At 46.5% G+C, this 15232-nt stretch overlaps 1 protein-coding gene across 15 annotated transcripts in view; it reads left to right on the forward strand.

Moving 5' to 3' along the window:
• The window catches only part of CAMTA1 (calmodulin binding transcription activator 1), an 815661-nt gene that overhangs the window by 264157 nt on the left and 536272 nt on the right, over nt 1–15232 (forward strand). For all 15 annotated transcript variants that reach the window (XR_009345336.1, XR_009345329.1, XR_009345330.1 and 12 more), the window contains one exon: nt 14463–14530. Coding sequence is in view for 7 of the 15 variants with exons in the window: in XM_059137385.1 (XP_058993368.1) it covers nt 14463–14530 (68 nt within the window). In the remaining 8 variants the exon portion in view is untranslated. The remainder of the gene's footprint in view (nt 1–14462; nt 14531–15232) is intronic.

A 15232-nucleotide genomic window follows, 5' to 3' on the forward strand; every position in this document is an offset into this window, starting at 1 on the left:
CAAGCAAAGTACAGTCATCTTGTTGAGTTGAAGAGACAGATATCAGAGTTTGGGGAGATTGAGATGGCTGGATACCAGAAGGCAGAATGTCAGAGAATAGAAAATCTTGTGGAGAAAGGGCTCCAGAAGTCTGCATGGCTACTCTGAAAATATCTGTTGGATATTGAACTGTTGAAATATGCCAAAGTTGGGCTAAAAGCAGCTAGGGCTGTAAGATGTAAAATTCCCAGAACTCATACAGGACTGGGAGGCATTCAAATTCTGATGAGCAGGTTGGACAAATGGGACATGTAGTACAGAAGGAAAACAATAATAGTAGGGCTAAAGCATTCCTAGAGTAAGAGATACTGTAGACCCACCTTTACAAAGATTAAGTCTTAAGAGGATCAGGTTGATTTGCAAGTAATTTAAATGCCTTCCAGAGCAAAGCCTAACACTCCTTATTTAAAGATATAATGGCTGACAGTTTTCCAAATTTGATGAAAATTATAAACTTGGTGATCCAAGAAACTCAACACACCCCAAGCAAATTAAATACAAAGAAAACCACAGCAAGGCACACCATAATCAAATTGCTTCAAACTGATGATAAAGAGGAAATCTTAAAGTCAACCAGAGGCGGAGTTGGCAGGGGATGGTGGTGGGGAGACGCATTACAAGAGATAAAGATAAGAATTTATGCAGATTTCACATTAGAAACCATGCAAGCCAGAAGACTATGGAGTAAAATCTCTATGTGCTGAAGAGAAAAAACCTATCAGCCTAGAATTCCATATTCAGTGAAATTATTCTTAAAAAAAAAAAAAAAAAGTGAAGCAAAGATGTTTTCCAGTAGGCACGCACAAACACGCACACACACACAGACACATGCACATCAGAGAAGTTGTTGCCTGGAGACCTGCACCATGAGAAATGTTAAAGGAAGTTCATGTGAAAGATGGCACTGGATGGAAAACCTGGAGCTATCCAAAACAATGAGGAGTGCTAAGGATGGTAAATGTGAGGGCAAAAGTAAGGTACTTTCCTTCATTTTTAATTTCTTTAAAAGATAATCAGTTTTTAAATCACTGTATTGGGGCTCTAGAGCATACTTAGGAGTAAAGTATTTGACAACAGACAATACCAGGAATGAAAGAAGGGGCAAAGTGGAAGTATACTGTTTAAGTCTAGTATTATTTGAAGGTAGATTCTGTTAAGTTAAAGATGCATAGTGTAAATTCTAGAGCAGCCCCAAATGAAACAGAGGCAAAACTAGGAAGCCAATAGTGGAGATAAATGGATTACTATAAGGAAAAACAAAAACAAAACAAAAAAACTTAATCCAACAGAAGGTCAAGGGGGAAAAAAAGAGGAAAGAGATACAAAGAACAAATGGAACAGTGAGAACACAGAGTGTGACTGCAAATTTAAACTCAGCTACATTGATAATTACATTAAACACAGTCTAACCCTTCCCAAAAGAAAGCACAGAACTTGGAGTAGACACAGATTTCTTAAATTAAGCAAGAAAAGAAAGATAAATTGAACTTAACCTAAAATTAAAAACTTCTGCTCTTTGGGGCACCTGGGTGGCTCAGTTGGCTGAGCGTCAGACTCTTGATTTTGGCTCAGGTCGTGATCTCAGTGTTGTGAGATCAAGCCCCACCTTGAGTTCCATGCTGGGTATGGAGCCTGCTTAAGATTCTTTCCCTCTCCCCACTCTGCTCACCCCCTTGCCCTCTCTCTTTCAAAACAACAACAACAACAACATCATCAACAACAAAACTTATGCTCTTTGAAATAGATCTTCAAGAAAATTAAAAACTAGGGAGAAATGGGAAGAAAACCACTCCTAATCTCATAATGTATAAATGTTATGAAGGACTCATATCCAAAATACAAAGTGAGCTATTACAATTCAGCAATAAAAAGATGGACAACTCTCTTAAAAACTGGGCAAATATTAAAACAGACTTTATGAAAGAAAATATAAATAGTCAATAAGGACAAGAAAAAATGTTACATATTGTTATTTATTAGAGAAAAGCAAATTGAAACTGCCATGAGGTAGTTATAACCCACTACAATGGCTGATAGTGCCAAGTGTTGGCAAAGATGTGGAGCAACTTTAATTCATATACATTCTTGATGGAAATAAAGTAGTGTGACCACTTTGGAAATCAGTTTGATAGTTCCATATAAAGTTAAACACATGCTTACCTTATGACCAAGCAATTCCATGCCCTAGATTTTACCAAAGAGAACTGAAAACACATGCCCACACAAAGACTTGTGAATGAATGTTAATTCCTTATGAATTTTTATTCATAACAGTTCACAACTGGATAGCATAAGTGTCTGTCAACAGTTGAATGAATAAATTGTGACAAATCTTTATAATGGAATAATACTTTGTAATAAAAGGGAATAGATTACTACACATTGACATGGATCAACCTCAGAAACATTATCTCAAATGGAAGGAACCAGACCTGAAAAGAATACAGTATGGTTTCATTTATTTAAAATTCTAGAGCAGACAAAACGAATCTACAAGGACAGAAAGCAGGTCAATGGGTGCTTGGGGCTGAATGTATGATGGAGATTGACTGAAAAGTGATATGAAGGAAATTTTCATGGTGCTGCAAACATTTTATATCTTTTTTTTTTTTTAAACTTATAATGTATTTTTAGCCCCAGGGGTACAGGTTACATTTTATGTCTTAAATGCGGTGATAGATACATAATATATTTGTTGACATTCATTGAACTGTACTTTTAAAATGTTTGGAACATTCTAATCATGAAACGGATAAAGGACCTGAATAGACTTTTTCAAAGACAACATACCCATGACCAACAGTCAAATGAAAAGATGCTCAGCATCACTAGTCATCAGGGAAATGCAGATCAAAACTGCAATGAGATATTACCTCATACCAGTCAGAATGGCTAGCATCAAAAAGAAAAGAAATAGCAAATGTTGGCGAGGATGTGGAGAGAAGAGAATTTTCCTGCACTTTTGGTTGGAAGGAAAATTGGTGCAGCCACCGTGGAAAGTGGTGTGGAGTTTCCTTAAAAAGTTAAAAATAGAGGTATTATCCAGCAATTCCACTTCTGGTTATTTACCTGAGGGAAACAAAAGGACTGATTAGAAAAGATTTATGCACCCCTGTGTTTACTGAAGCACTGTTTATAATAGCCAAGATACGGAAACAATCTAAGTGTCCATCAATAGATGAATGAAGAGGCAATATAATATATACACAATGGAGTATTACTCAGCCTAGAAAAGACTGAGATCTTAACCATTTACAAGAACATGGATAGGCCTAGAGTTTACTATGCTAAGAGAAAGAAGTCAGACAAAGACAAATACTATGTGATTACACTTATATGTGGAATCTAAAAAGCAAAACCAATGATCAAACAAATGAAAAAACCAGAAACATACTCAAATACAGAGAACATACTGATGGTTGCCAGAGTGGAGAAGTGTGGACAAAATAGGTGAAGGGGACAAAGAGGTACAGACTTCCAGTTATGAAATAAATAAGTCACAGTACAGTATAAGAAATACAGTCAATAATACTGCAATAACTTTACAGAGACGGGTGGTAGCTATACTTATCATGGCGAGCACTGCATAATGTATATAAATGTTGACTTGCTATGTTGTACACCTGAAACTGATAGAACATTGTATTCAATCAAAAACATAAAGTCCATTGGGGTGCCTGGGTGGCTCAGGAGGTTAAGCATCAACTCATGATTTTGGCTTGTGGTTGAGGTTGTGATCTCAGGGTCATGAGATGGAGCCCTATGTTGGGGCTCTGTGCTCAGCACAGGGTCTGCTTGAGATTCCCTCTGCCCCCCCCCCCCCCACTGGTGTGCACATGTGCACTCTTTCTCTTGCAAATAAATAAAATCTTAAAAATTAAAAAAATAAAGTACATTGCCACGGAAAAACATCAGAAGGCATTTCCACCAAAATGAATGAAGGAATGAGTTGGATTTTACTGTATGTAAATCATACCTCGACAGAGCTGATTAAAAATGCTGTACCCCAGCCATCTACCTTGTGCCTAGAATCTACTCATATTACCCTATGCAATACTGTGTGTTATCCCACAGTGCAGGTAAGGAAATGTCAAGTCACTTGACCCAATTCATGAAGCCAGAGGGAGATGGAGTGATATTTTTCTACTCTGCAAGAAATGCTTTTTCTTTCCCCCAAAAGGCAGATTAGATCTCACAAATTAAGGGTACACATTGTTCCAATGCCTTTCAAATTGCCTACTGTGTGACTGGCATCTGGGAAAGTTGATACAGAGTCCTCACTGGGGTAAATTGGACACTTTCCCTGAGACATGCTTCTTTTCCTCTAGGTGTCTTTTCATTACCCTCTGCTCTTTAGCATGTTTCCTAGGATGACACAGCAGTGAGGTCATCAGTAACCTCAGGACGGTGGTTGAGTCTTATTAGTCAGAGTCCAGTCAGGACACAGAAACCAGAGAAAATTTAGTGTAAAGAATTGTTAACTTGGAAATGGTGGTTGACTACCAATAAGGATAAAGAGAATTCGGAGGGTTCTGAAAGTACCAGATACCACTGGAAGAGCAACTACTGACTGTAGGTTGAGGAAGAGTAGACCATAAATAATCTATGGCCCAGAAGAGTTCCTTCCACCCTTTGGGCTGAAATTCAGACCTCTTCAGAGCACACGGCCAACACAGGGACATGCTGGCTGCTGAAGTGTGTGGGCTGCTGTTGGTCTGCAGAGGTGACTTGTTGTTGCTTGAGGGCCTTGGGAGGACCAGAGCTGCAGCCTGCCAGTGAGGGAGTGTGCTGTGGGGTGCTGCTGGAGCTCATGGGCATGGCCACGGGGCCCCTACTCTGAATAACAGTGATAATGATAATAATATTGATAGAGGGCAGAAACCAGAAAGGAGATGTCTTCCTGCCACTATCATCTTGCAGGGTGATTTCATTGTTCTCTGTTGGAGAAGCTTAGGATTTTGCTAGGCTGGCCCAGGAGAGATGTTTGCAGGGCCCATCATCAGTATCACAAAGCAGGACAAAGAAGGGTGAAATTGGAGCTAAAAGATAATCATTGACAGCTGGCCGGTATTGACATAGTAGGTGGGGTAGTCTTAGGCACCCCTTCAACACCAACTATTGTATTAAGGGGCAGTGACTGTTCTGGCTAACATATTCCTCCTCCCCCTTCCCCTGCTCCCTCTCCCTCCCCATCTTCTTCCCCATCCCCAACTTCTTCTTCTTCCTCCTCCTCCTCCTCTTCTTCCCCTTCTCCTTCTCTTCTTCTTCTTCTTCTTCTTCTTCTTCTTCTTCTTCTTCTTCTTCTTCTTCTTCTTCTTCTTCTTCTTCTTCTTCTTCTTCTTCTTCTCCTCCTCCTCCTCCTCCTCCTCCTCCTCCTCCTCCTCCTCCTCCTCCTTCTTCTTCTTCCTCAAGATTTATTTGAGAAAGAGAGAGAAGAAGAGCACGAGCATGAGGGGCAGAGGGAGAGCAAGAGAGAATCTCACGCAGACCCTACACGGAGTACAGAGGCTGACGTGGGGTCTCAAATCCATGACCTGAAGATCATGACCTGAGCTGAGTTGGCTGCTCCATCAACTGAGCCACCCAGCACCCCTACCAGATCTCTGTTCTGGAATCTATTGTTCTAAATGTATTTTCTTTCTAGATAGCCTCTATGGTTTCTTATAATCCACTTAGTTTTCAAAGCCAGAAACATCAGAGTAGGAGCCCCAAAGTCATGCACTTACAAGGTCCATGTAGGTGTTGTGAGTGAAGAAAGCCAGCCAGGTGGCGAAGGTGGCCATCTGAGAGCTCCTGCCCTTCCAAAGGGACAGCTGCTCCTCAGCTTCATCCAGTGGAAGCTCTGCAGGAACGTGGGTCTTAATTTTCAAGAAAAGAGGGAATGCCTATCTCCCAACCCTGAAATGTTCACTTTTGAAAAAATTCAACTTTGTTCCCCTTTCCCACCCCCGCATTATAGTTCAGGATCCTAGTCCCATCCTCTACTGCCTGGGCTGTTGTCCCTCTCCACCATCACACCATCGGAGTGCTGTTTCTAAAGCCCAGCTCTTCTTGTATCTCCCCTTCAAGCGAGAGCTCTCAATGACTCCCCTGGTTCTTATGGATAAAGCTCCATTCACTGGTCAATTTAATTCCTCCCCAGTCTGATGCCTCTCTACCCATCCAGCTTTGGGTTCTGTCATTCCCTCTGCCCTGCAGACTCTACCTACTTTCTACTGCTCAAAGTTCCCCCAAAGCATTTGCTTCTCCCACCTTCCTTCTTTTGTACCTGCAATTTCCTTTTCCTCATGCCTTTACCATTTGTCAGCCTGGCAACCTCCTACCCATTCTTCAAGACCCAGTTTAAATATTATCTGCCCCATGAGACCATCACTTCTCTTCTCAGCATGGACACATGATCCGTGCTGCTAGTTTGGCGTCATCATCTGTTTTGTAGTTGACACAAGAGCCCTGGATCCTGCAGCCCCTTCTGTCTTCCCAGCTGTATTTCCCAGGACCACTATGCACATGTCTGTATCATTAGGGCCTTACAAAGTGCCTGGTGTATAGTAGGTGCTCAATAATTCATCAGAAGATTGAACCAATGAGTGGATAATGAAATGAATGAAAGACTGGGTGGATTGCTTCTTCACCCAATCTCTCTCTGAACGTTTTTATAATGGTTCATTGTTTCTGCTTGGATTGGCACTTTGATGGGCAGAACAGTGCCTTACCACATCTAAATAAGATAGCCCACTGGGCCAGGCTTCATTGCAGAAGTCTGGGCTGGTAGGAAATTGTCCTGAATTGCTACTTTACCATTTTATGGAAAGTCCTCCAGATGCCCTTGGATCCCTGATATTAATCACCACCATTCTTATAAGTTGACAGCATAGAGCTATGTTACCACTCCTACCAATGAAAAAATAGAAACCATTATTCTGTGTTCTAGTTGTTGATAGCTGTATTCTGTATTCTAATCATCTTGAAAGCATGATCTGGGGTGCTGTCTTTGATCTGTAGAAGAGGACCCAGAGCATCCTATAGTTGGTGTTGGCTTGGCCTGCTGGGTACTTGGGAAGTACATCAGTGGTTGGGGACAGAAATATACAGAGAAGGACATTGCACTCTTGGACCCAGGGCTGGAATATTTATCATGGAGGAGGAGACCCACTAGCTTTATGCATGAGGTGTCCTGCAGGTGAGAGATGCCTCTGGGAGAGGGTTGTGGAATGGTTATTTATTTAAATTAAGGCCAATTATTTTTTGTAAAGTGCAGTGAGCAGTGGGTTCTGGGAAAATGTGCTTCCACTATAAACATGTTGGTTAGAAGTCATTAATATGACATTCACACATCCCTAATAAAGTACATAACACAGAGATCTGGCACCATTGAAATACCCAGAGGACATTAAGTATGAGTCTTAAAACCAAGAGTATTGGAAACAAGATATTTTTACTTCTCGTTTGGGAGCAATATAATTGCATTTTGTGGCTCCAGCAGATGCTGGGGCCAGCTGCTAGGAGAGTCCTGGCTTCCCCTCCCCCCCACCCCCAGCTCTGGTCCCTTACAGATAAAACCCTTGTGCAGAAGTCTCATAAAACACAAACTCTAAAAATTACCCCTTGGTTGAAGATTCATTTTTCCGGTATGCGAAACATCTAAGATTGTGTAGACCCCAGATATTTTTATTACTTGGCCTCAGGCGTATAAAAACAAAACATATCTTTATATAGTTTTTTTGTTTTTGTCTACTTAATTTGTCCCAATAAGCACTAATGACCCCTCGAGACTCACTCTACTCTCTCCCGACATTGGACCCACTCCTTGAAGCCAGATCAGAGATGGACTATTCTGGGGAGACCTCCTGCCCTTTTTTGAGGGCTGCTCCAGGTGGGATTGTTGAAGGCGAAGCCAGTTTCTCTGGGCTGGGTGATCCGATGGGGTGTCTGCCGCGGGAGGCTCCTTCAGGACAGGGAATGGAAGTGACCCCGAGCTTGGGCTCTAAGATTCCCGCATCCTCTCCCAAACAGATGCAGCTTCTGCACACACCAGAGGCAGGACGTGGCTCCCCACCTTGGAGGTGGACCAGCTTCCGGGGATGCGTTTGCTGCGGCCGCACCTGTACCTGCACCGACTGGTGGGCCCCCGGCAGCTCTGTGGGTGCAGAGGGCTCGGCTTTAGAAGCCGTCTTGATTTTTGCAGGTTCCTCTGATGTCTGTGTCTAGGGCTGCACGTCTGCTGTGGCTGGTGCCTGTGGCGGTTGAGCACTTGTTCCAAACTGAGATTTGAGAACTTAGTACGAGAAAGAAGGCAGACTAGCTCACGACTGCTTTCTGTAAACTAGCGAAATCACAGTCATTTGGATCTACTGGGTTAAAATAGAAAGTATATGGACAAACTATAGGGTTAAAATCAATCTTTCCTGTTTGTTTTTACTTTTGGGAAAACATAGCTTTTAGAAACTTGAAAACTACACCTGTGGCTCACTCATGTTTGTGACTCCTGTTGTGTTTCTGCTGGACGGGGCTGCTTCAGGGCCGACGGGAGGCTGGGTGCTGCCTCTCAGCCGTGGAGCACTGAGCAGACTGTAACATGACTGCACACAGGGCACGGAGCCCTGATGGCAACCACACCCTCCTCTGTTCACCTCCACAGCCCCCAGCCCGCAGCAGGAGTCGGCTCAGACGTGGGCTCTTTCTGTCTGTGTTCTTGTTAAGCGAACTGGGCATTCCTTCATCCCACCCCCCCTCACTAGGTCTGCTGTCGCCTCAGGATGCAGAATTGTTTGCGACTCAGACCCTCCCCAGATGCTGCAGAACTAGAAAGGGAGAGCCAGCAGGCCCAGAAATGCTAGCAGCAGAGGGTTCTGTGTGCTGGGAGGCCAGGAGTGCTGCAAGCATTGCTGAGAAGGTTACGGAAGCTGGAGTGCCCTGGAGTGAGGCGGCAGGGGAAGACCCCATGGAGGAGTGGCCTATGAACAGGGCTAGGCAGGTGGCAGGGGCAGAGTCAGCTCACAGGGGTGGAGGTGGGAAGGGGCAAAAAGAGCCAATCTCAGGGCAGCCACTTTGGATGACCGCAGCCTACTTGCCACCAAGAGGGACTTTGCAGTCCTCCATCAGACCCCATCAGCTGGGGGTCGGGCAGGCAGACAGGCCCAGCCTTACCTGGCCATTAGGTGGTGACGCCTTTGGATGGTGGAGATTCACGACAACACAGCGTGTAGCAAGGCAGCGATGCCAAACGTGGACTGTGATGCCCCTTAGTTCCGCCCCCTCTGCCCTCCGGGATGGGGCTGGGTCAGTGCTTTGGAGAGATGCCCACCCTTCTCCCTGCTCTCCAGGGACCAGACCTGGTGCCAAGCAGAAACAGGGGCCTGTGGGACGCTCCCCCACTTTGTCCCCAGAGCCCTGCCACACACAGACACTTTACCTTGGCGGCAGTTTTTTTATTTGGATGTCCAAAGGACAAAGTGAACATTTAGAATCTGCAAGCTGGACAGTCTTTGCTTTGGAGCCTGCAGTGAATTCCTTCATCTTGACAGTCAGGCCATTCTTCTCAGTATTGCTGCAGAGCTTGGGGTCCAAGAAGAGAGAGATCCCAGGAGCACCAGGGAGCTGGAGGAGGCCAGTGGCCCTGGGATGTAGCTCTTTGGGTCCAGGTCCAACTTTGTAGGGAGGGGGGCTGGCATTTTCTGCACCCTAGTGCCACACCTAGCTGGATGTCTACCCTCTCTTCTTGTTCTTTTTTATTACTAGTGGCGCTTAGGACATTCGCAATTTGGGGTAACTTCCACCACGATTTAGTTCCAGACAATTTTCTCCCCAGAAAAGGCAACTACATACCCATCAGCAGTCACTCCACATTGTCCCCTCCCCTCAGCCCCTGGGGAACCACCAATCTACCTTCCATCTCTATGAATTTACATGTTCTGGACATTTCGTACCCATGGAACCCTACAATATGTGGCCTTGTTTTCTGGCTTCTTTCTCTTGGCATGTTTTCAAGGTTTATCCATGTATCAGAACTGCATTCCTTTTTTGTGGCTGAACAGCCTTCTGCTGCGTGGGCTGTCGCACATCTCGTGTATCCGTCTATGTTGTCATGGTCATTGGAATGCTTCTACCTTCTGGCAGTTTTGAATAATGCTGCTGTGAACGTTCACGTACATGATTTTGTTTGAGTTCCTGTTTTCACTTCTTTGGGGGCAAGCTCTCTTCTTGTTTGAGCGTTCCATACATTTCCTGGGCCAGACTTGAGTTTGCAAACCAGTAAGATCATGCATACACGGAGTCAGGAGCCCTGGTTTCCAGCTCAGGTCAGCCCACGGATACTGACCTTGGGTAAGTCCCTTCCCTTCTCTGTGCCTTAGTTTCCTGCTCTGTAAGAATGAGGTAGACCAGATCTCTCTCCATTTGCCTTCCTCGGAGCCCGGGTCAGTGAAGCTTCGGGGAAAGAGGGAAAGAGGGAAAGGCCAGACCATCGGGCTTCAGAGCTTTTTCTTCCTTTTCTTGTCTTAAGCCTCTTTCCTTCTTCAGCTTGACTGTCTCTCTTGTTGCCTGTTGTTATTCTCTGCATTGTAAGATATTTTAAGTAAATGGTTTCTGAAAATAGGGGATTTTCCCCGTTCCTGAAGTGTAGATGGTCCCATGAATCATACAAGGGCTTCTGGGTGAAAATAAACTTGATCCTGCTGGAAAGAGAGAATCCCACTGACGGGTGCTCAGCCTGGCTTCCCTTGGTCCCCCAAGGGTGGTGGGACAGTGAAGTGCCTTTGGGTCAGTGGAGAAGCAGAAAGCTGTTAAACCGTGTTGGAGAAAGCATGACTGTCTACATGCTGGTTTCCTTTTCTCCTTCTGAGCACATCATGAATTCAGAACTATAGTGGAGAGTGTAGGCTCTGGAACCATTCCACGTTGGTTTGACTTCTGGTTCCACAGAGATTAGCCATGTGACCTTGGGCAAGCTACCTAACTGCTCTGTGTCTCAATTTTCCCTCCTATGAAACAGGCACGGCTCCTGCTTCAAAGTTTGCTATGAGGATGAAGGGAGACGATTCCTCCTAAAGTCCTCGATCGGTACTTGGGCTCAGACGTCATTCTACTAACGTTAGCCATTGTGATGATGGTGATGATGACGCAGATCATGAGGTCTCTGTTCCCCCCAAAGCCGTCCCCTTCCCTGGCCAGGCTGGCTCTCCTTCCTCTGGATTTTGGTGACCCTCACTTTGCTCTACACTGTTTAGCATCTATTATTCTATGTGGTTCTTTGGCACGTGCATAGATCCATTTTCCCAACATGTTCCTTAGCTTTGGGAAGGGGGAGTCTGGCCCATGGTCTGCCCAGCCGATGATGAGGTGGACCAACACCTGCATCAGAGAAATCGGCGTGTGGACTGGGTAGCATGGGCCTGGGAGTGGACAGGTGACTCAGACATGCGCAGTCCAGCCAGAAGCCAGGCAACCAACTAGAACACCACAGAGGCAAGTGCCTAGGTCTGGACATTCAGTTTCCTTTGCTCAGAAATGCTGCTCTTAAGGGGGGATGAGTGCCCCATCAACGGACATTGTGTGGGAGGTATTGTTACCTTGGGGGTAGAGAAGCAGTGGCCAGTGCTCAAAGGTTAGTTCATAAATCAGTGTGACCTCCTGTGGCTTTGCTCGCTCGTACAACAGCTCAGGAGGCCCAGCATGTAGCGCTTGGTTTGTCTATGGACTCGACTGGGCAGGTAACCCTGGGATGGGGCTTACGCTGCTCTACCATGCTGTCTCTATCACCTGCTTGACCATGGGTTCTTTAAGAGCAGGGGTCAGACTGGTCTTGTTCACTGACTAGCACACAATGAGCACAACAAGGATTTGTAGAGTAAATATTGAAGGCGATAAGGTCCAGGGCTTTTGTTTCTTTGAAGGACAGTAGCGTGGGGGGTCCTGCTGGGTTGGGGGTGAATGCTGGCCGAGGGATGTTCATGAAGGTCTTCTCTGGGTGTCCGGGTCTTCAGAACACGGTGATAAGTCTGAGGTGGCTGGGATGTGCTGTGCCCCCATCTTTCTGGGCCAGTAAGGGTCACTTAGCTCTCGGCATGATCCTGGGTAAGGACGTGGATCCGAGGCATTCAGGTTGGCACAGACTATTTTCCTGGAAGCCAGGTTTTTGGAAAATCAGGAAGATGGACTGATACACAGAAGTGGCTCAATTTACCCACCCCCTGAGTCCAGCCACTGCCGGCTGTCCGTGCTTTGTGAAGCGAAATGGGCATCAATAGATACACGGAAAGATCAACTCTAGCTAGCTCTCAGCGGGTCACTGTGATGTCACTGTTCCCTGCGGGCATGGGGCGCGGGGATGGGGAGGGATGGAAGGTGAGGCTGGGTGGAGGTCAGCCTGGCAGGGCTGGCAGCTTCGGGGCCGCACCCCTTTGGTACCTGCTCCCTCATCGGGGGCCTCCGGATGGCAGCTCACACCAGGAGGGCCCCATGATGAGCACGGCACTAGCTGTGGTTGGCGGGGCTGGGGGGGTCATTGCTGTGCGCCGCTCGGGCCGGCCAGAGTATTAGGACTTGTTGCTCCTTGTAAGAGCCCCACGAGGTGGTCCTCTCTCCGTTTCATAGAAAACTGAGGTTTCTACAGGGTAAGCAATGGGCTCAAGACCAGACAGCTAACAAGTGGCAGCGCCAGTGCCCCAAGCCAGGTCCGTTTGCTTCCGAAGCCTGTGCTCTTAACCGTGACACTACGTCACCTTGCTGCCGTGGCGTGGAGGTCATGAAAGCCCTGGTAAGGGTTTATTTAGGAGCCGCTGCATTTTGCTGCTTTAGAGCTATGACTTCACCCAATAACAAACCTATATGAGCACACGTAGCCGCAGAACACGGGCACGCGGCCACATGGGCTCACTTCTACCTGCCCGTTTGTTTCTCTCACGCCCGCTCTTCCTCCTCCCCTCCCCTCTCCCCACCCACCCACCCACCCACTCATCCATCTGCCTAACCAACACCTGTCAGGACACCGTTAGGTCCTGGGGATACATCACTGATGCCATCTTCCTTGCCCTCGAGGAGCTCGTGACCCGGTGGGGGGTGCCATCCATTTCTTTAGTGGCCGTCAGTGAGAAGAACCTGTCCATTTGGTCCCCAGGTTTCCACTTGCCAGGTTTTTGGTGAAAGATGTGGGCTTCTGGAATGAGGCAGTATGGACTCTGGGTCACCTCACTGGCCACCTGGGAGTAGTGGCTGGTGTCTGTGATGATATGAGACCCTGGTCTCTGCCTGAGCCTGTGGTCTTCAGGCCACACTGTGTGGGGGGCGTTTTCTGCCTTAACCTCCAAAGAGAGGCTCCTCTTTGCTTCAAGGGCAGGTTGAGTGTCTCTGGTCACAGATCAGAGGTCAGAGTCCCGTTATGTCCAGGTCTGGAGGAGGCTCACAGCAGAGTGGGGCTTAGGGCCTCTGGGTGGATGGGCGGCTGCATCACCACAAGCCCTCTGGGCACCCCAGCTGCGGAAGAAGTTGAGACGGAGGCCCCTCTCTGCATGTTTTGATAGTCAGGGGCAGCAGCTCTGTGTCGTATCATCACCAAGATCAAGGGAAATGTGTACTAGTCCGGCCTTAATTTAACTCCCAATCCCTGCCAATTTCATGTTAGCAGATCCGTTTGGAGCTGGAAGTAATGGGCCATATCATGCCCCAGAGATGGAGCAATGACTTATGTTGATGTCGCCCACTGGCTTTTTATGGAAATTATTAATAAATCAGTAATTCTATCTGCAGCGATGTTGTTGTGTTTATAAATATTTAATTTACCTTCAGGTGCTCACATTTTCTCAATCTTTGCCTTAAACTCTGCTGACATGGTTCTTCTTTCAGAAGCACGACTCAATAGATTAAGTTATCAGTGGGGGAAAGGTTAACCTCTCTCTCTCTCTCGCTCTCTCTCTCTCTCGCTCTGGAACATGGCTTTATCTTTCCTTTTTAATCTTTGCGTGATTTGGTGCAGGGGTGTGGGAATCGGGTGGCGGGAACATGACGTCTCCCATGACAGTGGTGAAAGATGAGTCTGGCTTCAGAAGAAGACAGACGAAACATCCCAATGAAGACCTTGCATGAGTGCGGACCTGTTGTTGGCACGTGTTTGTCCCTCCTTCAAATTAATGATGTTTAGTATCTGAAATGGTGTCTGATGTTTTCCTCCCACAGAGAAATAGCTTTGTCCTTGCTACCGACTCATCTTCTGAAATCCAGTGTGTTGATTATTATTGTATGGCGGGCTGAACGGAAAGGGCTTAACAAATTCAAAATAGAAGCACCCTCCAAGTCAAGCATTTTGCAGTAGAGATGGGGGTCCAGCCCTGCCAGGGAGGAGAGAGCTAGGAAGGAATGAGAACTTTCTTACCCCTCGGGAGCTGATGTGAGCTAATTGTTGTTATTATTGTTTTATTCTTCTGTTTCAGGAAATTGCAGCTTATTTAATAACATTCGAGAAGCACGAAGAATGGCTAACCACCTCCCCTAAGACAAGGTAATGTCCCAGATCTCGCAGCTTTTCCGCGATGTATGGTAAATAGATTGATTTTCATTGACTACCTGGTTTGGCAAGTCAGTTCATGGGCAAGTCGAGTGTGCCGTCATGCCTTTGATAGGGTGCAACACTGAGACCTCATGAGCAGACCTACGGCCATGGCCGTGAACACAATCAGGCAGCTTAAAAACAGTGCGGCTGCCGTCACATGAATTGAGACTTTTAACGGGATGGCTTAACACTGGGCCCCCCAACCGGTGGCTTTGAAAGCCTTGGCAGGTGGGAACATCAGGGGGGGTTTATTTTGGGAATGGGCCCACCTGCCCCCAGTGTTCTCCAGAAGCCCACTCTTTCTATGGGAAACTACCTGAACTGTGCGTGTTGATCCCAACGTGCTTTACAACTGAAGGTCGAGTTAATTTGGGTGGTGGTGAGAAGATCTTTCAAGTCGGAAGCAGGGGCTCTGATTATGGTTTATTGTACAGTGAATGAGCTTGAACCTCCGACTGCCACTGCTCGGGGCCATGGGGGATCAGGGACAATGAGGCCGGCTTGTGTCCTGCAGGGGAGGGGGGGGGTTGACGTTGCTGTGTAAACCACGGTGAGGCTGGGGCTTAGGGTGTGTTTAAAGGGCAGCCTCTTCTTTCCTCCCCTGCCCTCCGGTATCACTGTTGGTATGTTATACTTTAGGGCCTTGGAAAT

Source organism: Mustela lutreola, chromosome 10, assembly GCF_030435805.1.
Source record: "Mustela lutreola isolate mMusLut2 chromosome 10, mMusLut2.pri, whole genome shotgun sequence".
Taxonomy (NCBI): domain Eukaryota; kingdom Metazoa; phylum Chordata; class Mammalia; order Carnivora; family Mustelidae; genus Mustela; species Mustela lutreola.